This window comes from Sorghum bicolor, chromosome 7 (assembly GCF_000003195.3).
Source record: "Sorghum bicolor cultivar BTx623 chromosome 7, Sorghum_bicolor_NCBIv3, whole genome shotgun sequence".
Taxonomy (NCBI): Eukaryota; Viridiplantae; Streptophyta; class Magnoliopsida; order Poales; family Poaceae; genus Sorghum; species Sorghum bicolor.
The window spans coordinates 8,807,898-8,834,168 of record NC_012876.2 but is presented as its reverse complement, the minus strand read 5'-3'; the positions used below and the strand labels follow the sequence as shown (position 1 = coordinate 8,834,168).

Sequence of the window (26,271 nt, the reverse complement as noted above, 5' to 3'; positions counted from 1 at the left end):
ATAATGTGGTCCATGCTAAAAAAGAATAGAGAGAGGAAATAAAGGTGAGGCATAATGAAATGAAAAAGTTTCTTTGCAAATCACAAGTAGTGATGGTTTGCATTGTGTGATTAGTAGTCTCAACATTTTGTAATCTATGTAAATTACTTTATTTATACTATAACTACTAGGAGTGTTAACCTCTATTGGTGGTGTTCTGATAACGGTGTGAATTAATGGGTCTATCTCATCCCTTTATTGTTTCTAAAAAGTCAAAAGTCAAAATAGATAGGACTTACCCTATCTTATGAACCAAATAAAGAACAGGACGGTTCAATGCCTAGAAACTAGGTCAGATCTATCCCACCCCATCATATCTCCAAACAAACACATGTTAATTTGGTAGAGCTTTGTCTTATAAACTTTTAGCTTTGTTTTGTTGATTTTATGATGGAGTAATTTTTGTGCAGGCGCACTACGAGGAGTAGGTTGAAAATAACTATGGTGGATATTAAATGTAGAACAATCTTTTTAGCAAAACTCTTGTAGTTTACAATATAAATGGAGAAGTGATTTTTGTTAAACCCCTACCAAAATTTGGGTATATTTTACTCATGATAAAAAGATCCTAGAAGGGCTAAATAAATGTAGCCTAAAACTTAAAAACTTTGCGGCAGATCAAATTCTAGCACCTAATCGAAAACTCCAATCTTTTACGAAATATTTCTAGCGAGGACAGACGGTGAGAGGTGAACGACCTAGGGTTACAAAATTCAATTTAATCAAATATAAACATGTTTTTACCACACGTGTAGAGGAGTGATCCTAGGTGATTTTAAACTATTGCTTGCTCCAACGTCTACGCACAAGATACAACCCGTTCGGTTAAGTTTATCAGCCAAATCTATCAACCATTAAATAATATTTTTTTTCTCACAACAAATTAACCAACAACTGTCATGACTTAACTAATAAGGCAATAGACCGACCCACCATAATAAAAAGAAATATAGGTCCGCGTAATCTAACCACCTGGTGCGGTGGCCAAGTTACGGTCAAAGACCTTTGATACATAAAACCACTCACGCAGTACAAATCTCGCCCGGTGGAGAGGCTGGTGCGGTAGTGAGAATTGAGCAAATCGCAAAACATTTAGTGAGATTATTTCGATTGTTTGCTTCTGTCGACCGCCACCTCAAAAAAAAAAAAAGGTACCAAATTGGGCCTATAATCTCAAGAACACAATGCTATCCTTTCCAGGCAGTAACAGATAGCAAGCCAGAGTGCTACTAGGGCACCTCCAATGGATAGCTCTAAGCTAGTATTAGATGTTACACAAAGAAGAGACATGTCAAAAACTTTTAAACTAACGGAAAGAGAGAAGACCTAAGCTCTTTCAGCGTCACAATTCAACTATTCTATCTGTCCTTTGAGAGGAGAGATAGCATATACCCTTTCAAATTGAATAGCGTGTGTATGAGCAAACCCTAAGGCTGCCCAGATTGTACGTGAACTAGTACTGCCTACACTCCAAACACATCGCACGAAAAGAATGAGTCAACTAATAATAATAATAAACATCTCCAAAGTCATGATATGATTTCACAATAGTTAGCTTGCGGATCCACCATAGCATTCCACATATGCATGCATACAGTTGCTTGTCTGCTAACAAGCTCCAACTACTTATTATAGTTGAAGGCTAAACTCAGAACTGGTTCATGAACCATGTCTCACTAGCACATAAGTTCCACCATGATTGTCTTCATGGATCAATAGTCTGCCTACCGACTGAATTTGAATGAATAAATGAGATATCAGATGGGCCTGAATGCCAAATGAAGCATCTACAACATCTTAGCGTCTTCTATAACCTCTAAGAGTTTATCTCAAGTGCCAAATATCTGTCTCAACAGAATCCGGATGCAACCTGCTAGGTGATAACTTCAATAGTTCATCCTTCAGTCACCAGAAAATTACCAGAAAAATGATGTCACGCAGAAATGTAGAGCAGTTATGAAGGTTTCTAGTGCCAAACCTTGCAGTATGCATCCTTCTGTTGTGCTTGAGAGGGCTTTTCCTTGATGCAGATGACATCCATAAATGCATCAACCAGTTGGGCAACCAAGCTTGCAGGATCACCGATAAGAGCATCTACAAAGGCGCCCACAATTCGCCTGTCCTGTGCTGTTGCCTTCAGGCTGAACCAAGTGAGGAACTTTACACGGAAGTCATTGTCCATGTGCCCTTTATGCTCCAGCCACCTGACCACCTTCACACAGTACTCATACTGCTGCTCCACATAGTTCTTGGAGGCTGAATCTGGGGTGCCAATAAGCAAGTCAGGTTTACTTGGAGCTTCGGAAGGAGAGGAGTTGGAGCTTGCAAATGGTAAAACTTCAGAAGTTGGCGGCAACTGGTTTTCATCATTGTCACTTGCACCATCTAACCTTGCAACCTTAGCCCGCTTGGAATACCGCTCACATGATAAATTGTTCTCACTTGAATTTGTAGAACCCTTAGGTGAATCATATTGAATGGTTCTCTGATGATTCTGCACATTCAAATCCTTTTTCTGATGCTGCATTGAATCCTCTTTGAGGCACATACTCTCAGAGTTCTGAGTTGAGCATTGGCTGCTACCATGGTCCAGGCTGCGTGTACTGCATTTTGCCTCCCACTCAGTAAACCTTTGTATGCTGCTAAAAGGCAAAACCTTGAAGAAGTATTCAGTTGAAGGGCTCAGCCCAGAAACCAGGCACCTAGTATTTGGCCTCAGTATGTGGCATGTGGGCTCTGATGAATAGTTGCAAACCTTGGCACTTCGGTGCCAAACTTTGGAACCATCAATCTGAGGGATACCAATGTTACCCTGATACTTCAGCACAATAGCCACAGAAAATGGAGTGATCTCAACGATTTGGGGCTGGGAACCTGAAAAGATAAATGCCATCTGTTCAGACACGAAGTTGTATGTAACCTGTATGTTTTGTAAGGAAGACTTCTTTTATACTAATGTATTTTCACTTTTTTGGGTAACAAACACAAATATTGCAAATTCTTCACGGAAGACTTCTTGGCATGCAAAATGCAGTTTAAACAAGGAAGTCAGCTATAAGACAATATTACCTAGGGATTTTGAACTATTATTCGACTTGAACTCCAAGATGTTATCCACTGTAGAGTCTACAATTTCTAATGCACTTGAACAAAGCTTCTGAACTTCAGCACCACAAGTAAGCCGGTTCACAATCCCACGCCCCGTGATCACAGAAACCTGATCCAACGCACCACCAACTTCTTTTTCAAGTATTTTCACAGCTGAGCTGATCAGGCTCACTATTTCCTTGTAACGTTCAGAGCCTTTTACCATTTTATAGCTCAGTGACAGCCGCTCACAAAGCACATCAACTCTTCTTGCCTCCCGAGCAATTGCAAGTTGTTTCTGCAAACTCCTGCAGTAGGTAACAGGTAAAATACATACGGGAAGTTTCAATAGCCAGAAGAGGCATGTGTGACCATAATATTATAGCATTTAAAAAAATCTCAAGTTCATTTTTCCTGTACTAAAAATTGTCAGTACTTAGTAAAGGAACAAAAAGCATACTTTTTTGTTATGATAAAAACTACCAAAAGAAGAAAGTATTGCTCCATTAACACAGACAGTGATACTAGTTTTGGATGGTCAGACCTAAATAAGAATTAGGTTAACAAATAGAGTTCATAATTTTTCTATGGCATGTTAATGAACCAAAACAGTCAGAAGGATACCTCATTAGCCAGTTGATTTTCCCACAACTAACACAGCAGAAACTACAGTCTAACTTGTTGCACCCATTCTTGACAATGCCAGCCTTTTTATCCTTTAGAGCACAGTTGAGGTGACAAGAGACACCACATGAACAACCACTGTATGGATTATCAGAGCTGCAAACCAACCACAAGCTAGGGTCTTTGTTATCATCATACTTATTGCAAATGCAGCAAGAGCAACGTTTGCAATATTTATCTCCTGCATTCCGTGTGGCTTGGCATGCAACATTGCTGCACACTACTGAACTACCAGGACGAGCCTCTCTGCGTATTGATGGATCAGAGTTTGCAGTTTTGAGTGGTCGTGATTGTTCCTCAGATTCCTTCATTTGTGTTTCATCTTTGTTATCCCGCCCTGATAACATAACATTTGCATTATCATCCTTGAGTTGTCCATTCTTTCCACTGTTTCGTGAAACTAACTTCAATAGATAAGCAATCATCTTAGCTTTTGGGACATTGGTATACTTCCTCTCCTTGCCCAGCTCAGCACAAATAAGCTCAAGAAGTTCCCTGCGGGTCCAGCACTGAAGAATCTCCACGGCACCTTGCGGCCATCTTGCAACTTCGTACACTAGTTGTCTCTTGTCCATCAGGCTCATCCCATTTTGTTTTTCTGGATCCATCACAATTCCTGGATGAAAGAATTATAAGACATAGCAGCTAAACAGTATTCAAACTGTGTGAATCAAGTATATAAATACAAAGAAAGCACTATTGTGCAAGAGAACAGAATATAAATGAACAAAAACCAAAGGGAAAAAAGGTATATCCTTTTATCATTTAATCTTTAGAACAATAAAATAAGCATTCTTGAGAAGCTACATCATCAACAAATTATAAGCTATCCAACCATATATTCTTATGATAGCCATCAATCTGTTGCTTCTCAATGCTAAAAGCACATCCTTTTTTTTAGATCAGCACATCCTTTTCTTTGTAGCACTGATATGACACAGTTAAGTTCACGCATGCTCTTGCCGCTGCAGTAAAACATGTGTCATCATGGCATCTGTCCTTGCACTATATAAGTTCCTCACTGTTTGAAAAAATTGAATGGTTATATGGTATCACTTAGTGTAGACATAGCTAGAGAACATTTCTAGTGTGTGATCCTAGGCATGTGATGGCCTTTTCTGATGTAGACCGCACCATAGCCATCTACTAAATAACTACATTATAGCAATTAAGTAATTCATAATCAAACGACACCAGCAAGCATGGAGAACTCACATTCATTCCAACCAGTCATCCACTAGATCAGTCACCAACTAAGAAATGAATGACACCTCATATCTTATGGAGGTGCAAAACTCACTCTACTGATTTGCATTCTCTCATTTCCATTTCTAATTTCCTTTTCACCCCTATGATCTGATGTTTCTGAAGTTTTATATATCTGTTGTTTGTAAATATATGTAAGTTTTGCAATATTATTTCTCTAATCTCTTCAAATCTTTATCAGATCCAATCTAATCTGTTCTTTGGTGTACGCAAAAAAGAGAAGGTGATTACGTTCTTCTGTTGATTCATAGATGTCATCGATGAACCAGCTGTCTTTGCAAGTAATGAATTTTATGGTTATAACTTATAAGGCAACTGTAAAGAAATACATCACAATATTTCACTCAAATTCTCTGTATCTTATAATCTGAAATCACACGGATAATTGAATTATGGAAATAAACAACAGAAAATGTTGATGCTTACATTATTCTATGAAGGAAGTCTGAAGACACTGGGTCACAGCACGCACAGGGGTGCTGCAATAGTGCATACTCACCAACCATGCGGCCAGCAGGTCTCATTCCCACAACTCCAGCATTAATTTCTTATACTATTTACATTTTCTTACTTTTGTATATTGCCAGACTTAATAATATTGTATTCCTTTTGCATTAACTCAAATGTTTGTTATTATGATGCACATGCGAATTAGAGTTCAGGAAAAAATATATTCTATGTATACTTAGTCAATTCAGGGAAGATCAGTTCCTTAAGATTAACAATGGCGATCAAAGCCAGCTTGTACTGTTCAAAGAATAACAAGAAGATAATGATACTAAAAAATAAGAATTTATATTGATTATAATTTAAGGACTTTATTGCTGAAATTGTTGCGTTGTTATTCTGATCAAGTTCAATGTTTTTGTTTTTTGAATGTTGTTTTTACATATAAGTTTTGAAGGGAGCACTGTTTTAAGGCAATGATGAATCATGGATGCATTTTTACAGTTTATATTAATTTCCTCAGCTAAATAAAAAGATATTCAAGTACAGTAATAGTACTTAGATATGCAAAATTACACCAACGCAACACACATGAGGAACATCTCATGAACATTTAATGATGCAAACCAATTGAATACTTATACCTCTAAATAAAGAGTACAGTGCACTTGCACATACTCTTAACAAACTAGACGCTCAAAAGTATGATTTTAGTTTATATAGTTTCTCACATCATACTACAACGAATGTAGACATCTGACCCTTGACAATACTTGAAGTGACAAAAAAAAGTTGAAATCAGAATTCTCATTTGCCTCTTTTATCAGTACTTCAATTGGGTGATACTTCTGGGCAAGAATTTTAATAATTTATGTGCACACAAGAAAATATGTGCATCACTTGCCTTCAGATATCACTTATTTACTTCTACTGTTCTACACCATTAATATGTGAAGTCTTAGGTGACTATTAATTTCATATACCACTGTAGGAGAGTAACAAATTTAGAGAGGCAAAATCATGCACTGTCGGTGTAAAAGACGAGGTTAAATACATGAATTTCTCGCTGTCTTCAAACTAAAACAAGTGTACATTTTCCTAGGTCCAATCTTGAGAAAAATGTTATTAGTATCTTGAGCTGACTATCAGGAAAGAAAGATAATATTGGCAGTTGATGCTACTTCACTCTATTTGTTCTTAGTAGTAACCACAACATATAATGGCCTTCACACATGTAGCATAACTACAATTCATGAAAGTGTGAAACTATCTTTGAGTAATCTTAAACCTTCTAGCCTACAAATAGAAAATTGGTAAATCTTAAATTATTTTGCATATACCACATAAAGGGTCAGAAATAGAAAAGGCGACCAAACATCATACAATCCAGTGAACGTTCATAATCCCTCAATATTACTGTATTCACCTATCTCTGGACTCAGGTGCACAAAGAAAGTCATTTTACGTGATATGATTTCTAAAGAGCAAAGAAAAAGAAGAGTAAGTGAAGCCAAACAATGGTCTTAAGGCGGTGAGGCAAGGTGAGATGACACCATATACGAGTCTAGATAGAATATAAGCAGCAAAACAACAAGGGAGATTGGAAGAAAAGGGGGAAGAAAAAGGAAACGGAAAAGAAAAAACAGAAGGGGAAAGAGACAGGAGGAAACTGGCCCAGCCCACCATGCAGCCCATATCTTAACCCTCCAATAGTACATTAAGCAACCTGAGGCCCCAGGTGGCCGATGACCCCTACCAACTCCCATAGCAGCGCCGCCATTCGCTACCTGTCTCTCCCATAGCAGCGCCACCATTCGCTCCCCGTCTCTCCCATAGCAGTGCCGCCGTTCGCTCCCCGTCTCTCCCATAGCAGCGCCGCACTCCCTTCCCCGCCTTCTTCCTCTCTCTGCCAGCCATCAGCCACTCACAGCCACTTCCCTGACAGTCAGATGGATCTATTCTGCCACTCCCCTTCCAGATCAGCCATCGCCGCAGCTCCCTTTCTAGATTGGCCACCACCACTGCTGACCAAAGAGGTTTGCGCCAGCCACCAGAGTCAAAGCTGCCAGGAATGGGTAAGCTGCCGCTGCTTGGTCTCCCGTTCCCCTCTTGTTCTTCTTCTCTTCTTCGTTGACACTGATTTTGATAAGGTGAAGCAGAAACCTAGAAGGCCAAAACCACACAAGTGCCATGTTGCCTAGGCGTTGTTTTAAGAATGAAGCTAGATTCTCTTCAATTCTTTAATAATACGTCACCGTATGAGGTACGTCTATGTCGTTTCTATAAATTCAAAACTTATGACGCACATCTATGCCGTGTATTTATATAAATTCACCTAAGAACTCTGCGGTTACAGAGTCATTGCCTTGGCAGGAATTTCATAAAGTAAGATTTAATTTCAATCACATAACTAGATATGTATAGCCTATGACCATAGTTCTCAAGGCGTCGCCTAGGCGACGCCTAGGCGTCCAGGCGCCCCCCCATCGCCTTGCAGAATCACGCATTAGGCGAGCAAGGCGGGCGCCTAGGCGTCCAGGCGCCCCCCCATCACCGTGCCTCGCCTTTACGCCGTAAGAACTATGCCTATGACTTCCTATTTATACAACATCACGCATTACCCTAAACATGATAGGATCACCAAAACTGGGCATTGGTCAATTATTGCTAGCTCATACCTCAATTCGGTGATCAAATTGTTGGATATTTCCATAACAATCCATAATTGCTATTACAGTTTAAAAATTCATTCCAAGATTGCATCACAAAGCATTACCGAGTTTCAGGAGAACGTAGAAGCTAAGAAACTAACAGCCCACTGCCCAACAGATCACAATTTCAAACGCTGGCCTCAAAGGAAAGTATCACAGAACAGATTGAAAAGAAAGAAGAGTGGAAAATGAAATATGAGGGATTAGGTGCTGCAAAAAAGTAGCACAGCACAGATTGAAAAGAATGAAGAGTGGAAAGTGAAATATGAGGGATTAGGGTCCTTGTCACCTTCCACTGCCTTTAGGGTTTAGAAATTGTCATCACCTTGGCAGCCTTTTAGGGATTATGGATCCTCAGCACCACAACTGCCAATCTTGCGAGGCTTTCGCACAACTTGCCACAACAAAGAGAAGCTTCTTTGAGAGTTCATTCAGGAAAGGAACTCTTATTTCTACAGCGGCAGCCGGCAGAAATATGTAATCGACTGACCAGTGTTCTATTAGGCAAGTTAGGAGCTAGGTGGCAGCGTCTTGGCACCTAGCACCCAGAGTGACAACGAAGTACCCAGGTGTCCAACTAGCTTGTGTGTTGTGGGCAGCAGCCATAGGCAGCAAGTTTGTGTGCAACTACAACCAGCCTTGAGTTATTCACTTCATGATGCTCATATAATCGCCAAGCAACAAGTGAGTAACTACATAGCTAGTCTCTAGACTCTAGTTGACCGTGGGCCCTGGGTTGCGTAACATTTATTTTCTACGTATTACTCCCTCCATTCCTGTACATCAGGATTAGGAGCCTGTTTCCAAACACCAAGATGCTCCTCGAAAGCAAGTCCTTGAATTAACTGTGTATCGATTAACCCTCGCTGCAGTCCAACAGAGGGGCTAGTCCAATCAATGATTAATGGACACTTCAGTTTGCATGCAGTGAATGCTTTGATTTCTATGCATGGAGTAACTACCAGCCACAATCCAGCGCCCCACCTCCTATTGTGGTCAAAAGAAAAAAGTGCCCCGCCTCCTATTGTGGTCAAAATAAAAAACACTTTAGCGCCTGGTAATACCGAATGGAGGGAGTAATGTTACCAGAAATGCCCAGGTTTTGCAATTATAATTTCCAAAAACTCCAAGTCAAACCCAAATCATAGTTTATCTATTATTACGCAGGTTTGTGATCTCAAGTTCTAGATGTTTATGTTTAGATGTAAAAAAAAAAAGAGTTTGGTTTTAATTGCATTAACATGTTCCTTTGATTAGAGGAGCTGTCCTACCATGTCGTTTAACATTGCAATTAAGGAAAACAAGAGAAGCGAAAAAAGATTGGGCAGAACCCAACTCAGGGAAAAGCATCGTGCACCCACACAGATATGGAAGCAGCAGCGGAACATATAGATTTCCTTATGAAGGCACAACTGAACTTGTCAAGAAGGTCACATCATAGTGTACGTACACGCATTAGAGTGCAAACAACAAGTGTATCAATAGGCAGTAGGAGCCGTCAAGGCAACAATTCAATACAAGCAGGTGAAAGACGATACAGGAACAATTTATATACATAATCGAACGGCATTCTCCATCTGCAGGAGCAAAGTAGTGAGTTTACCGGCCAAGCAGAAGCCGCCCGGTCGAACAAGGCTGCCACTCGTCACTTCAGCTAGACTTAGCTACCTGCAGAACATAACGAAAAAGTGGGGGGGACGAACATCAGTGCGGCGCCTCGGACACACACGTACACGCTCCTGGACTGTAGAAACAGGCAGCAAACCAGCAGCATTGTACAAAAGGAAACCGCTGAGGTCAATGCCGAGGAGAACGAGACCCCAATCGCAGCACAGAAGGAGGAGGGTCACCGATTAGGTTATTAGCACCCCCAAAGCGAGCGCGGGGCAAGTGAGGCAACCAATCTATCGGCACACAATCTATCTGTACGGATGGGGGGCTCCCGTCCGAGGATGACGATTTTGGTTTTCGGGGGCTTCGATTCGATTGCTCAGCCTTCTCTAAGAGAAGATGGGGGAGGGGAGAGCTGAAAATCGGGCAGGAGCTTACCGGATCTCCCTCCGCGCGACGCCATTCCGAGGCCCCGGGCCAGTAGCGGTGGGGGTGGGCGGGAGGGAGGGAATTGGAGGAGGCGGCGGCGGCGGCACCGGTGGGAGGAGGACGGGCAGGCGGCGGACGTGCTCGGCGGCGGTGATGGTCCCGAGATGGTGCCGTGGCCGTGGTTGTGGTGGTGCGAGAGGCTTTTGAGACCGAGACGGAGACGAGACGAGACGAGACGAGGGGGCCACGCACGCCAACGCCACGGCCACGGGGGGTGCCTGCTGGCCTGGGAGTGCAAGACTAGAGGCAGCAGTGGCAGCGCGTGGTGGGCCGGAGAGGAAGCGTGGACCAAGGATGGTGGAGGCCCACTGCGCAGTACAAAAAGGTAGCCCATGCTGCTAGCGCAGTACTACAACGGTACTACTTGGTGCATGCAGCGAGCAGCGTCACCCCCACACATCTTCATTTCTGTCATGCCATCCGATCTTGTTTAGGCCTTGTTTAGCCCAAAATCTAAATTTTTTTAATATTTTTTATCACATCGAATCTTGCAGCACATACATGAAGCATTAAATATAGGTAAAAAATAACTAATTGCACAGTTTGTTTATAATTTGCAAGATGATTCTTTTGAGCCTAATTAGTTTATGGTTGGATAATAATTATCAAATACAAATGAAAGTGCTACGGTATTCAAAATAAAAAAAAATTGCCAACTAAACAAGGCCTTAGTTTCTCCCCTTAAAAGTTTACATCCTATCCATCGAATGTTTAGACACATACTCCCTCTGTATAGGATTTAGAAGTCGTTTTGGACAAGATTTGGGTCAAACATTGGGAATATAAATCATTAATATTCCGTAACTTCTAAATTGTTGAGTTTGTAAATATGAAAATTATATGAATAGTTTTGTCTTGAAAAATATTTCCATTAATAACTTTTCGAGATTTTCAATATTTTTTTGGTCGTTTCTTTGTTCGAATATATTTAAATTTTTGAATTAATCCACCATGGTGTCTTGATATTTGGGTTGAACTCATTCACGCTTAAAAAAGGAATATGAAGAGAGTAAGTAGAACTAAATAACGTCTTTTTTTCAAAAACCTCTAAATAGCGTCTTCTACCAAAGATGATATTGAGTAGTGACTATCAACAAAGATTTCCCCCTATGTTTTTACCAAAAACATTGAGGGTCTCTTTGAAACACACGAAGAAACGTAGGATTTTCGTAGGAATGCAAGTGCACAACAGAGGATTGGAAACCCATAAAAATACATATGCATAAGCATAACTGTTTGGATAGAACACAGGAAATGAATTAGTTATATGGTATTAATCTTCTCAAATGTTCCACTTTACGAGTTTTGCATCACTAGCATGAGGCATGTTTGCCTTGATCCTACACAAAGGAAAGGAAAAACAAATGAAATTCAATTGTTCAAGTGGATATTTCTTTTTCTATGATCTTCCTGTAAAGTGTCATTATACGAAATTTTTGTTTTAGTTTTCTTATGGTCCAATCCTCCATTCCAAAGACATGAATGGCCTATTTAGAACGCAAGAATTTTACAGGAGTTATACATAGAAATCAGTTCATTCTTCGTAAGGAAAACACAGGAACGAGAAAAAAATCCTGTATTCCGAAGGGGGTCAAAAAAGTGTACAAATCCTATAGAAAATGAAATCCTCCATTATTCCTCTAAAATTCCTTCAATCCAAAGGAGCGCCCTGAGTCTATGGAATAGTCATAAACAAACAATGACCATCAACAAAGATATCCCCTGCAATTTCACCGAGTTCGTTCTTCCTAGGCCTTGTTTAGTTTCAAATTCTTTTGCAAAATCGATAATATAGCACTTACGTTTATATTTTACAAATATTGTTCAATTATAAACTAACTAGGTTTAAAAGATTTGTCTCACAAATTATAGGCAAACTACGTAATTGTTATTTTTTTATCTATATTTAATGTTTTATGCATGCGCCACAATATTTGATGTGAGGGAGAATTAAAAAATTTTGTAAAATTTTTTAAAACTACGTAGTACCTCTTGCATAGTGCGTCAATCAATGCATTAACTTCGACGTCTTGTGCTTGCACTGTCTGCCCATCACTCTGCTTGGAAAAGCTGGACCTCATCTCCTCGAGCACAATTGACGAACCTTGGGCCACTCCCCGGGTTCATCGGTGTCAAATTGTGTTTAGTTCCTTCTGAAATTTTTTCGAAATACTGTAGAATTTTCGTTTGTTTGTAGTAATTATTGTCTAATCATGGACTAATTAGGCTCAAAATATTCGTCTTGTAAATTTCTACCAAACTGTGCAATTAGTTTTAAATTTCGTTTATATTTAATACTCCATGCATACGTCTAAAGATTTGATGTGACGGGAAATCTTAAAAAGTTTTTGGATTTTGGGTAGAAGTAAATAAGGCCTAGGTAGTAAAATTGTGGTATACTCCCTCTGTCGACGACGCTATGGGATACGTGTTAATTAAATTTTCTCAATTTTAGTTAGGTTTATAGAAAATATGTGTAACGCTTATATCTCCAAACAAGTTTATTATAAAGTATATTCAATGATCTATCTAATGATACTAATCATGTATTATAAATATTAATATTTTTAATATATAATTGGTCAAAGTTGACTTCTTGACGAGTGAGAATGACATCTATTTTAAGATGGAATATGTGTGATCCATTATTTAGCCATTAAATTGCCTAGGTCCGCTACTGCTTGGAAATATATAGTATGTCAAATTCATGTAAACATCGTAGTTATTAGATGTAACCAAGATACACTAACTATATGTTATTGTAGACATGACAATAATATGTAAATACTTCCTCCCCTGTAAAGAAAGTTGTTTTAAACAAGGTTTGAATGAGACATTATTAGAAATATAAATCATGAATAATTTTTAAGTTTTCAGTTTGAAATATGAAAACATATGAAAAATTTGTCTTGAAAAAAATATTTTTATAAAAATATACACCACTTTTTGATATTTTTTTTATAAAAATAAGGACTCAAAGTTAGGCTTTGAAGATCGTATCGTTGTCTTAAATGACTTTTTTTATAAGTACCAAGGGAGTATGCCATTTTATCTAACGGACATGCAAGGTGGGAACTGGCCACGTGAACGGGTACAGTGAAGAACATGGAGACAATTTTCTTCAATCTTCACTGCTCAATTTAGAGAGGTCCTTGGCACGGCTTCCTTGGTTGGGTTGGGTAGCTGGGTTTGGTTTCCACTTGCTTCTAATTATTAAGCCGTGCTAAATATCCTGTTCTTTTTTCTAAGCCAAAACGAGAGGAGCCAAAGCAGTCTTATGCCGCCTATAAATCCAAGACACCAAAACGTGGTTTATGTTTTTTTTTACAAAACATACGCGAGCTTTATTAAAGATAGTTATCTCTCTTATTTTAGGAAGCCATTCGGCGTATTTTATTGATCTTCAAAAATAGTTACATCATTCACCAAGGCTTCTAATATAAAGCTAAGGGATTCATCGACCTAAATACAAAAAGATTTAGATGTAATAACTACCCTAGCTAATTCATGTGCCACCCTATTGGCTTTCCTATTACAATGTTCTATAGCTATTGAAACATACTCTTGCCAAAGCTGATTACATGTCATAAACAGGAGAACTTGTCGTAGCTGAGAAACCATCTTGCATCATTGTTTCTACTACCTCCACACAATCTGATTAGATCATGAGCTGAGTGCATCCAATATTCTGAGCGAGCAGCAGACCCTCCTTGAGAGCAATCACCACTGCCATCGCTGCATCCACCACATGCTCCATAAAACATGAGCCAGCCGCTATAAAGGATCCACTCGAGTCTCTAATAATTGCTCATGTGCTGCCAGTGCCCCGATCAGACTTATAGCTAGCATCCACATTTAACAGTAACTTGCCTTCTGGGGGTTTCTTCCATCCTTCTTGTTTCCTAGTCTTCTTCTTCTTTGCTCTTTGAAATTTTGTTGTCAACGTTGCAATAGACATAGTAGCTCTTGTCGGATTTTGAACAGTTTCTCCATAGACATACTTCCTGCATTCCCACCAGTTAGGATTAGTTCTGCAAAACCTACTTGATTCAAAGATCTTAGTGTTCTTGATAAATTAATTATCTCAGCCACCAGCATTGAACCAGATCGGTCGACTTCAATAGATTTTGAATTTCATTTGCAGCTATCTGATATACGCCAAATCTGTCTAAAACAAGGCCTTGATCAGATCCTCGTCCCATGTTCTAGTAATTGGATTTATGAGCTCATCAATAGTAGTAGGCAGATTGTTTCCTCTTGGTGTTTGAACTTCCATACTGTGGCTTGAAGGAATCGAGTTGTCTTAGTACTAGCTCTTCGATGATGGTTCTCACGAGTCACGACAATAGATAGGAAACAAATCATCAAATTAGTAATAATTACATTAAATGCCACGACCTGTTTCCAAACAAGGACACTTTAGAGCAAGTATTATAGTGAGCTGTAAGCTGACTAAATGCTGAGGTGGAGGGAAGGGATGAGAGAGAGAAGAAGTAGGCTGTAAGCTTACCGCCAGCTTAGGCACAAGAACCAAAAAACTTTGTGAGAGAGATAAGTGGGTCATATATTAATAGTAAAGAGCTAATTATTGTACGGGTGGGATGAAAGAGGCTGGAAGAAACCTTACAGCCAGCAAATGAGATGTATTATTAAACTTGCTCTTAGGCCCTGTTTAGATTGCTGATGAAAATTTTTTGGGTGTCACATCGGATGTGTCGGAAGGATGTCGGGAGGGGTTTTTTAGAAACTAATAAAAAAACAAATTACATAACTCGTCAGGAAACTGCAAGACAAATCTAGTGAGTATAATTAATCTGTCATTAGCATATGTAGGTTACTGTAGCACTTAAGACTAATCATGGAGTAACTAGGTTTAAAAGATTCGTCTCGCGATTTTCAACCAAACTGTGTAATTAGTTTATTTTTTTATGTAAATTTAATGTTCCATGCATGTGTCCAAAGATTCGATGGGATGGATAAAAAAATTTTGGGTGGCAAACTAAACAGGGCCTTAGACATTGTCATAGTTTTCAATGCTCTTATACCACGTTGGAAACAATGTAACCACTATAAAACTTTGATAATCTCTCTCTTCATTTATATTATGCCATACCAGAGTGTATTTGTTAAGTTGATAACTTATTAATTAATGTTTATGAAACTCTCATGATTTTTTTTCTAAGACCGGGCTTGAGAAACAGAAACTGTTCTTTATTTAAACATTTCTTATAGGTCCTGAGGCCTTGTTTAGTTTACCCCAAAATCGAAATTTTTCAAGATTCCCCGTCACATCAAATTTTACGGCACATGCATAGAACATTAAATATAGATACAAATAATAACTAATTGCACAATTTACCTGTAATTTATGAGACGAATCTTTTAAGTCTAGTTAGTCCATAATTGGATAATAATTATCAAATAAAAACAAAAAGTGATACAATGCCTAAAAACTTTTTACATTCTCAACTAAACAAGTCCTGAGTTTCAATAGAAAAAAACTTCTTTTACATAGAAAGCAAAGCCAAGAGTCATGTTTGGAGAAACTGGGCCCCTGCCAAAGGCCCATTATTATTTCTGTACTTGTAGGGTGCAAAGAGAAATTTTCAAAAATTACCGGACCGACTCCATGAATTGCATTCAATAGTCGATCAGTAGTTTAGTACAGCAATGCTTCATTTCATGGTACTATATATGTCCATCGGGGAAGTTTACACCAATCCTCCAGCTCAAGTTTCCAACATTACACGGCAATTCCATTGGATTTGGATCTCGCCACCACCGACCGACCGAGACCGCCGCGTCGCGCGCGCCATGGTTGTCGAGGCCGCCGTCTCCGGGAGCCCGCCGCTGGCCGTCGGCGGCGTGGCCGGCAGCAGCAGCATGGGCGTGCACGGGCACCGGCTGTCGACGGTGGTGCCGAGCTCGGTGACGGGGGAGGAGGTGAACTACGAGCTGGCGGACGCCGACCTGCTGCACAAGCTGCACTACCTCCGCGCGGTGCACGTGTTCCGCGCGCCGGCGGCGTTCGCCATGGAGGCGCTGAAGGAGCCCATGTTCCCGTGGCTGGACATGTACTTCCCCGTCAGCGGCCGGCTCCGGCGGCGCCGCCAAGCGGAGGACGGCGACGGCGACGGCAAGGACGACGCCGCCGCAGCAGCGGTGGGGCGGCGGCCGTACGTGCGGTGCAACGACTGCGGCGTGCGCGTCGTGGAGGTGGCCTGCGACGCCACCGTGGAGCAGTGGCTGGAGGCGGAGGCGGAGCGCGGCGGCCTCTGCAAGGCGCTGGCCTACGACAAGGTGATCGGGCCGGAGCTCTTCTTCTCGCCGCTGCTCTACGTGCAGGTATCTGCATATATCGTGCCAAATAATTGGCCTCTCACACACATCTACTCTCATTTTAATTTCTTGCAACTCACTTTTAATAAATACTACTAGTTTAATACGCGGATCATAATGTTTTCTTAAACGCGGCTACGTACGGCAGGCGAATAATGCTGGTCTGAACTTTATACTAGAGTTTTGGAGGTGCATTTGGGGTTACAGACTTAGAGAGAGAGAGCAATGTAAAAGATGTGCTCACGTTACATAAATAACATTCTCATATTCTGTTTGGAACAAAGGAGTACTCAATCAATTCTAAATTATAAAATGTTTGACTTTTTAACATCAAGTTTAACTACTCATCCTAACAAAATATCATTTCTTTTGTCGTGGCTTGATTTATTAATAAAAGTTCTTCAAAAATGAATTAAATTTAGCTATGTTTTCATAATTTGTTAATAAGATGAGTGGTTAAACTTGAGCTAAAAAAATCAAACGTCTTATAATTTAGGATAAAGTACAAGACATGAATAGAAAAGAAAAAACCCTGCAAGAATAGGATGGAGTGAATAGTGAAAAATTTTGTAGATTCCAAAACACATAAATAGATACTTTGAGCTGTTTGGAATGCAGGAGAAAATGTCCAGAACATGGACCAACATAGCAAGAGGAGCAAATTTTCTTTCCCTTAATTGAGTTGGAGCTGAGTGAAGGTTTTATTTCCTACATTTTTCACTACTCTGATTTCCTTTCCTTTGGAAAGGAACTTAAATTTCCTTCGTTTCAAACACTATGATATGATTCTTTTACATTTTTTAGAGTTTATTATTTCAAAATTCATTTAAGAATCCATTGATCCAAACATGGTCTCAAAGTTACTGAACCCAAAGTCGAAGCACGGAGGGTACCGCAGTTGAGCGGATCATAATTTCAATTGTTCTTAAAACAACGGGTGGTTGAGATGCGCTAGCACTAGTACATGTTCTTCACTTCTCACTGTAGGTGCATTGCAGCCGCACAGAAACGGGCGCTCATGCACATGGAGCTACTTGAAGTGTGAGGCGACAGACTAGAGTGATAGAGTAGCATATACTGTTGTGTCCCTTGTCCTTTCAAGTACTAGAATTAAGAGCCGATAATAATTAGTGTTTTTGTTTTATTGGCTTCGACTCCATCATACAAAGAAAAAAAGGCCAGAGCCGTTTATCATAAGCTCGTATCAAGATAGTACTACCGCGCCCCCCCTAATAAAAAGAATAAAGAATGTAATTCTAGGTTTAATCAAAGTCAAACTATCTTTAGTTTTACTTTATGAAAAATATTATCAACATAAACAACTATAGATATATATTAATATATTCCATAGCAAACCTAATAATACATATGCAAAGTATATCATATGTATTAATATACTGTTCATATAAATTTGGTCCAGATTAAGATGTCTTGACTTGAACCAAAGTTGAAATTGCATTCTTTCTAATATGAGTGAGTACTTTGTCTTGGAAACCTTCAATGCGGTATACAGTATTATCATACTCTATTCCTTATTTCTCAATAGCCAAAAAAGATAGCGGAGTTGGCTATCTGAAGTATGCACAGAATATAGAGAAGCTGTTAGAGGATGAAAAAATATAGACAATAGTTTTTATTAAAACGGCTCTATAAAAGAGTATTTAAAGAGTAAGTTTAAGAAAAATTGTTGAAGGATTTAGAGAATAAATTTAAGAAAGACCATTAGAGATACTCTTAGCTAGCTTAACCACTAATCGGTGCACTAATAATAGACAAAAAGATCCACATTCAATTTTTGTCATGCAACTGTTAGTTGGGATAGAAGCACCACCTATGTAAACTTTATATGACCTTTCAGAAAAATTATTGTTTTACAGTTTTGACTAAAATCAAACATTTCTATCTTTAATCATTAGTTTCTAGAAGTCATATAATTTAACTAAGATTTTCTTTAGATTCATCGTGAAAAATATTTTCATGATAACAATTTGTATGCTACTAGATTATCCAAATTTGTATGAATTGATCCTCAAAGATAATTTAGGATAAAGATAGAACTACAAGCTTTATGAACTTATGAATACTATAGGTAGTATTTCATTTTAGGAGCTGGTGTATTTTGTTTTTCTTGCTCTTCCAAATAGTTTTAGCCTTGTTTACTTGCAAAAAAATTTGCAAAATGTGAACAGTAGCAATTTCATTTGTATTTGACAAATATTGTCCAATCATAGGCTAACTAAGCTCAAAAGATTCGTCTCGCAATTTACATGCAAAATGTGTAATTTGTTATTTTTTTAACCTATATTTAATGCTTCATATATATCCGTAATATTTGATGTGACGGGAAATCTAAAAGTTTTTGTAAAATTTTTGACGAACTAAACAATGCCAGCTTTTGCTGGCACTAACTGAGCGGCAAGTACTTGAGCAGGTCACCAGCTTCAAGTGCGGCGGGATGGCCCTCGGCTTCACATGGGCGCACGTCATCGGCGACATCCCCTCCGCCGCCGCCTGCTTCAGCAAGTGGGCGCAGCTCTTCAGCGGCAAGAAGGCCCCGGCACCGACCCTGAGAGACCCACTCGCCATGCCGCCGTCGGCGGCCTCACCTGCCAGCGTGGCGGCCCCGCCGCCGTCGGTCAAGGCCACCGCCGCGCCCGTCGGCGATCACTGGGCCGTCCCGACCACCCGTGACATGGTGCCATTCTCCTTCCACGTCACCGAGCAGCAGCTGCAGGGTCTCCTGCTCAGCGCGGCGCCCGAGGGTCATCAGCAGCGCCATGTGGTGGGCCCGTTCGAGCTGGTCTCGGCGCTGATCTGGAGGGCGCTGGCCGCGATCCGAGGCCCCGGCGGGGAGGAGGAGGCGACGCGCACGGTGACCGTCGTGAAGACCGAACCGACGCCGACGCCGGCGGGGCTGGCCAACGAGCACCGCATCGGCCACGTCGTCGCGACCGGCGGCTCGTCGCCAGGGACGGTCGACGTCGCCAAGCTGGCGGCGCTGCTGGCCGGCGCGCACCTCGAGGAGGCCAGCGCGGTCGCGGCGGCGGCGTTGGCCGGAGCGGAGGGGGAGGACGTCGACGTGGTCGTGTACGGCGCCAACCTGACGTTCGTGGACGCCGAGGGCCTGGCGGTGTACGACGGGCTGGAGCTCGCGGGGCGGCGCCCGGCGCACGTGGAGTACGCCGTGGACGGCGTCGGCGACGGCGGCGCGGCCGTCGTGCACCGCGACGCCGGCGGGCGGGGCCGCACCGTCGCGGCTGTCGTGCGCCGCGGCGAGGCCGACCGTCTCCGTGCCGCGCTCCGTGACGCGCTGCACGTTGCTTGATGATCGTGCAGGCAGCACACTTTGTGTCTTGTGGTTTTCAAGCTGAATAAATTGAAGGATCTTGCCATCCCATGCCACTATGCCAGTGCGTGTGTTTATGAGCTTCCTAGCTGTTGAAGGCTTGAAGCTTCGACTTCAACAGCGAGCCCTGAGACTATGTATCTTTGAATGTGTGGTTTGTGAACTTCTGTAAACTGTAATCTCTGTAATAGCCCTGAGACTATGTATCTTTTTTATTTATTCTTTGTCCCAGTTTGAATGGTATGTCTCTCCCACTTCTCATTTTGGGCGTAATTAACCGAAGACCGAAGACCAAACCGAACTGACCGAGACCGAGACCAAACTGACCGAGAGACCGAACTTTTCAGTTATGAGTTTGGTCCCTGCTTCTAACTAACCGAACTTTATACGGTTAGTTCGGGTATAGATGTCGATTAACCGAAGTAACCGAAGTTCTGTGCAGCATGCTAGCAGCAACCGAGAAAGCCTAAGAAAGAAGCCCATCAACAGCCCATATACCTAAACCCTAGAACATATTCATCAATCCTCACCCTGTGTCCCTGCTGGCTGCCCCCGAGAGGCCGAGACGGCGAGCGCCGAGCGAGACCCGACGCCCGCCCCCCGTCCCCGAGAGGCCAAGATCGAGAGCCGAGACCCCGACCCTGCGTCGGCCGTCGTCCACGACCGCGACTCCGCGAGTCTCGGCCCCCGTCCAGTCCACGAGTCTCGCTGGCCGCCGCTGGTCCGCGGCCGTGCCGACCTCCGCCACCTCTGCTTGGCCCCAACTCCTCCTTCGACCTCCACGCGGCCGCAAGTCCGCAATAACCCCGGCTCCAGCTCCTCCTCCGACCTCCGCGCGGCCGTGATGACCCCGGCTCCTCCAAGGCTCCGACCAGCCGCACCCTGCACTGTAGTGTGAGTGCTTCCTCCAACCCTAGCTCCTCCGGTTAGTTCGGTCGTGACCGAGACCGGACCGAACTAACCGAGACCGAAATTTCTCGGTCTTCATTTTTTCCAACTGACCGATCGGTCCTTATTTTCTGATGACCGGACTTTCAAAATGACCGAGGAACCGGTTGGTTCGGTTCGGTCTGACCGAATGCCCAAAGTGACCCACTTCTATAGCTGACTTCACGGAGAATTGGCTCAATAGGACACTACCCCAGATCACTGCAATATTATCGATTCAAAATCACCTTTCCGTGCCAGGATTTTGAACCGGCATAACCATACCGGCAGGGTTATAGAATTGACATCACTGCCGGTTCTAATGAACCGACACTAATATTAAACCGGTACTGATGTGATTTCTAAAAATAGAGCACAAAAGTTACAAAGAAAAAATAGAAAAAAAATTCTAATATCAGGAAATGCCCCACTGGATAACCACAAGGTCACACAATTTTTCACAGCTGCCGATGCTCAAATCCCTGACCTCCTACTTCACGCATTTGTCCCTTAACCACTCCACGTACACACTTTTTTTTTGAAATTTGGGTGGCTCTACGGCCTTTCATTACCATCACCAGATTCCACTAAATCGCGGATCACTTGCACATTTATAGGATCAAGAAGAGGACCAATCCATATGCATGACTGTTCTGAGTCCCAAACTAAACCCAAACTAGCAAACTCGTGGGCAGACGAGTTAGAACAACGTGGGATGAGAGAAATAGATAAACACATAAACTCATTAGCTAACAGGTTTCAGATATCCCTAAAAATCATTCCACAAGGAGCACGATCATGTGCATCAGATATAATAGCCTCCTTTAGAACACTTGAGTCAACTTGCAGCTGCACATTGGAGATGCCGTACAATTCTGCTGTCTCCAGGGCTTTGAGGTAGCTAACTGCTTCCGGCTGACCAGCATTTCCTGCACCTGCTAGCACATGTTCACCGGTGTAATCTCTAATAATGAAACCCTAGGAACCATTCTTAGTTACCTGCACAAATGCTCCATCGGTATTGATTTTGAGGACACCTTGGGGAGGCCTATTCCATCTTGGTAGCAATCTAGCAGCCAGTCTGACCTTCATTGTTGGTAATTTGAATGTGTGGTTTGTGAACTTCTGTAAACTGTAATATCTGTAATAGCCCTGAGACTATGTATCTTTTTTATTTATTCTTTGTCCCAGTTTGAATGGTATGTCTCTCCCACTTCTCACTCTGACCATAATTAACCGAAGACCGAACCGAACTGACCGAGATCGAGACCAAACTGACCGAGACCGAACTTTTCAGTCATGAGTTTGGTCCCTGCTTCTAACTAACCAAACTTTATACGGTTAGTTCGGGTATAGGTGTCAGTTAACCGAAGTAATCGAAGTAACTGAATTTCTGTGCAGCATGCTAGCACCAATTGAGAAAGCCCAAGAAAGAAGCCCATCAACATCAACAGCCCATATACCTAAACCCTAGAACATACTAATCAATCCTCACCCTGTGTCCCTGGCGGCTGCCGCTGCCTTTGTGTGCCGGGCGGCTGCCCCCGAGAGGCCGAGACAGCGAGCGCCGAGCGAGACCCGACGCCCGACCCCCCGTCCCCGAGAGGACGAGATCAAGAGCCGAGACCCCGACCCTACGTCGGCCACTGTCCACGACCGCGACTCCGCGAGTCCTGGCCCCCATCCAGTCCATGAGTCCCGCCGGCCGCCGCTGGTCCGTGGTCGTGCCGACCTCTACCGCCTCTGCTTGGCCCCAACTCTTCCTTCGACCTCCGTGCGGCCGCGAGTCCACGATAACCCCAACTCCAGCTCCTCCTCCGACCTCCACGCGGCCGCGATGACCCCGGCTCCTCCAAGGCTCCGACCAGCCGCACCCTGCACTGCAGTGTGAGTTCTTCCTCCAGCCCTAGCTCCTCCGGTTAGTTTGTTCGTGACTGAGACCGGACCAAACTAACTGAGACCAAAATTTCTCGGTCTTCATTTTTTTCCAATTGACCGATCGGTCCTTATTTTCTGATGACCGGACTTTCAAAATGACCGAGGAACCGATCAGTTCGGTCTGACCGAACGCCCAGAGTGACCCACTTCTATAGCTGACTTTATGGAGAATTGGCTCAATAGGACACTACCCTAGATCACTGCAATATTATCGATTCAAAATCACCTTTCAGTGCCAGGATTTTGAACCGGCAGAACCATACCGGCAGGGTTATGGAATTGACATCACTGCCGGTTCTAATGAACCGACACTAATATTAAACCGGCACTGATGTGATTTCTAAAAATAGAGCACAAAAGTTACATAGAAAAAATAGAAAAAAATTATAATATCAGGAAATGCCCCACTGGATAACCACAAGGTCACACAATTTTTCACAGCTGCCGATGCTCAAATCCCTGACCTCCTACTTCACGCGCGCGTTTGTCCCTTACCACTCCACGTACACACTTTTTTTTGAAACTTGGGTGGCTCTACGGCCTTTCATTACCATCACCAGATTCCACTAAATCGCGGATCACTTGCACATTTATAGGATCAAGAAGAGGACCAATCCATATGCATGACTGTTCTTGTTGGATATTATGGGCCTAGCCCATTAATTTAATAATATCTATTAAACTCTATGGTCCTTACGTGTGCATTAATTTATTTTGTACCGTATGAGAATTTAACCGAGAGACGGCGTGGCGTGGCAGGCAGGTAGCGAACGAGCGGACGGGAGAGCAGGCGAGGCCTTTAACTTTGCATCTCATTTCTTCATGGTTTTGATTGAGAGGAGTTTCTGGTAACTTCCGTAACTCTTGCCTTCATGGTTTTGATTGAGAGGAGTTTCTGGTAACTCCCGTAACTCATGCCTTCATGGTTTTCATTGAGAGGAGTTTCTGGTAACTCCCGTAACTCCTGCCTTCATGGTCTTGATTGAGAGGAGTTTCTGGTAACTCCTGTCCGTTTCTGTCTCCTTCACCGCAAAGAGTCGCGACCTTTCTGTTCCGCGCCTGGCCTTCCTCCTTCTGCTCTCCTATAAAAGGACCCGCACTCTCTCGGTTCTCTTACGAAGAAAAAAAACCACATCCAGTTGCGTAAGTCCTTTCCGTTCCATCTCCGGCGAGCACCAGAGATGGAAGAGTAGGCCTCCGGAACGCGTCTCCGTCGTGCGCTTCATCTGTTCGGGTGAGGACGGGCGATTACGTTTTTGGGGAGTGTCATTGGCGACACGACTACTCGCTGGTGATTCTGCGGCGACTATATGGTAACCTTTTCGGCACTGCATCGAGCGGGACGACTACAACGACAAAGCACCACCATGACTTTTCCCGGTGCGAGTGGTTCTGCCGCAGGGTATAATCTCCTTCATCCTATTGTTAATTTGACGGTTAATATCATGATATTCCTAGGTAGCATTTTGTTATTATCCTACATGTTTTGCTTGGATGATTATGTGAATAATCTTTTATTGGTACCATATATTTCTGTACTCATCTTTGTTTCGGTTATTGAGGATACATTGCTTACATCTATGATGATTCACATAAATAAAATAATATTAGTTGCATGTTTTGTCTTCTTAATTTGCTTCGGCAAATTGATAGTCATCCTTTTAATATTTGTCATGAATTGTTTTTCTCAAATAATTCATGTCGTAATTATCCCTTTTATTGCGTCATTTTTATGGATTAAAATAAATATGAAAATGCCTTATATTTCAACAATCCAAAAACGTAAATTTCAAGCCATTTTCATCTTTTGGCTTTGCGGGCATGCTAAAGCCTACGCTGTTTGAGGGCACTCACTACAAGAGGTGGTGTGAGAAAGCCCTTCTGTGGTTGTCAGCCATGCGTTGTGGTCATGTGCTCCAAGAGCAGCTTGCCGGTGTGAGATCCGAGCAGGATGAGGAGGCATGGGGACATGCTGAGACTATGTGCAAGGCTGCACTGTTGGATTCGCTGGTTGATGCCTACATACCACTCCCGTCGGGCAGAGCTGTGTGGGATGCTCTTGAGGCCCGGTACGGTCTTTCTGACGCTGGTTCTGAGCTGTATATCATGGAGCAGTTCCATGACTACAAGATGGTTGATAACCGTTCTGTAGTCGAACAGGCTCATGAGGTACAGGGACTGGTGAAAGAATTAGAGTTGTACGGATGTCCTCTCCCTGACAGGTTTGTGGCAGGCTGCATTATTGCTAAGCTGCCACATTCCTGGACTGATTTTGCTACTACCTTGAAGCACAAGAGGCAGCAGTTTAGTATTGCTGAACTTGTTGGCAGTCTTGATGTCGAGGACAAGGCTAGAGAAAAGGATGTCAAGGGGAAGGGAAAGGGCGGGAATGGTGAGGCGACTACTAGTGCACATGTGGTGCAAAAGTTTCGTCCTAAACCACAGAGGAAGAAGCCCCAGCAGGAGCTTAAGCAGAAATCCACTACTTCCTTCAAGAAAGGTAATAACAAGAAGATGAGATTTGACAAGGCGAAGATGACTTGCTTCACCTGTGGGAACAATGGGCACTTCTCGAGAGAGTGTCCTGAGGCTAAATGGAAGCCCCCACCAAAGGCGAAGACAGCTAACACCATTGAGACTGATGCATGTGCTTCTGGGTTTGGCAATTTATCTGCATTTTCAGTTTGTTCCTCACCAGATTGGTGGATTGATACAGGTGCAAATATACATGTGTGTGCTGATAAGTCCTTGTTTTCCTGTTACCAGGTCGGGAGGAGTGGAGCCTTGCTGATGGAGAATGGTGCGCGTGCTGGTGTTCATGGTGTTGGTACGGTGGATCTGAAGCTTACTTCGGGGAAGACCGTGCAACTCAAGAACGTGCATCATGTCCCCTCCATAAGGAAAAATCTGACTAGTGGCTCTTTGCTATGTCGTGATGGCTTTAAACTTGTGTTTGAGTCTAATAAATATGTAATGTCAAAGTATGGAACCTTTGTTGGAAAGGGCTATGAAAGCGGAGGCTTGTTCCGCTTGTCGCTAGTTGACGCTTTACCTCTTGCCGTGAACAATGTGGTTAATAACGTTAATGTTGAGATGAATGTTTGGCATTCTCGATTATGTCATATTAATTTTGGCTGCATGTCTCGCTTAGCGAATTTAAATTTAATTCCTAAATTTGATGTTGCCAAAAATTCAAAGTGCCATACATGCGTTGAGGCAAAACAACCTCGCAAGCCTCACAAGGCTGCTGTGGCGAGAGAGTTGGCACCACTTGAACTCATCCATTCCGATATTTGTGAAATGAATGGAATTTTAACAAAAGGTGGTAAGAGATACTTCATAACGTTCACAGATGATTGCACTCGACACTGTTATGTGTACCTAATT

At 42.4% G+C, this 26,271-nt stretch overlaps 2 protein-coding genes and 1 long non-coding RNA gene across 4 annotated transcripts; 2 read left to right on the top strand and 1 right to left on the bottom strand.

The window, feature by feature from the left end:
- On the bottom strand, positions 1,533 to 10,529 carry LOC8085158 (VIN3-like protein 2). Of its 2 annotated transcripts, XM_021465197.1 has the most exons (6): positions 10,284 to 10,528; positions 9,838 to 9,902; positions 3,751 to 4,426; positions 3,109 to 3,434; positions 2,018 to 2,913; positions 1,533 to 1,909 (listed from the first exon to the last, which is right to left on the bottom strand). In XM_021465197.1, exons 3-6 carry the CDS (start codon positions 4,416 to 4,418, stop codon positions 1,889 to 1,891), a joined length of 1,911 nt encoding a protein of 636 aa, XP_021320872.1. In that variant the 5' UTR covers positions 4,419 to 4,426; positions 9,838 to 9,902; positions 10,284 to 10,528; the 3' UTR covers positions 1,533 to 1,888. The 2 variants fall into 2 exon arrangements, with proteins under 2 accessions (XP_021320872.1, XP_021320871.1); XM_021465196.1 differs by lacking the exon at positions 9,838 to 9,902 and having other exon boundaries at positions 10,284 to 10,529.
- LOC8071181 (protein ECERIFERUM 26-like) lies at positions 15,963 to 20,262 on the top strand. The gene is made up of 2 exons (XM_002445170.2): positions 15,963 to 16,679; positions 19,105 to 20,262. Exons 1-2 carry the CDS (start codon positions 16,005 to 16,007, stop codon positions 19,996 to 19,998), a joined length of 1,569 nt encoding a protein of 522 aa, XP_002445215.2. The 5' UTR covers positions 15,963 to 16,004; the 3' UTR covers positions 19,999 to 20,262.
- LOC110437417 lies at positions 23,841 to 25,993 on the top strand. The gene is made up of 2 exons (XR_002455511.1): positions 23,841 to 24,286; positions 25,651 to 25,993. It is a non-coding gene; the product is annotated as an uncharacterized LOC110437417 (long non-coding RNA).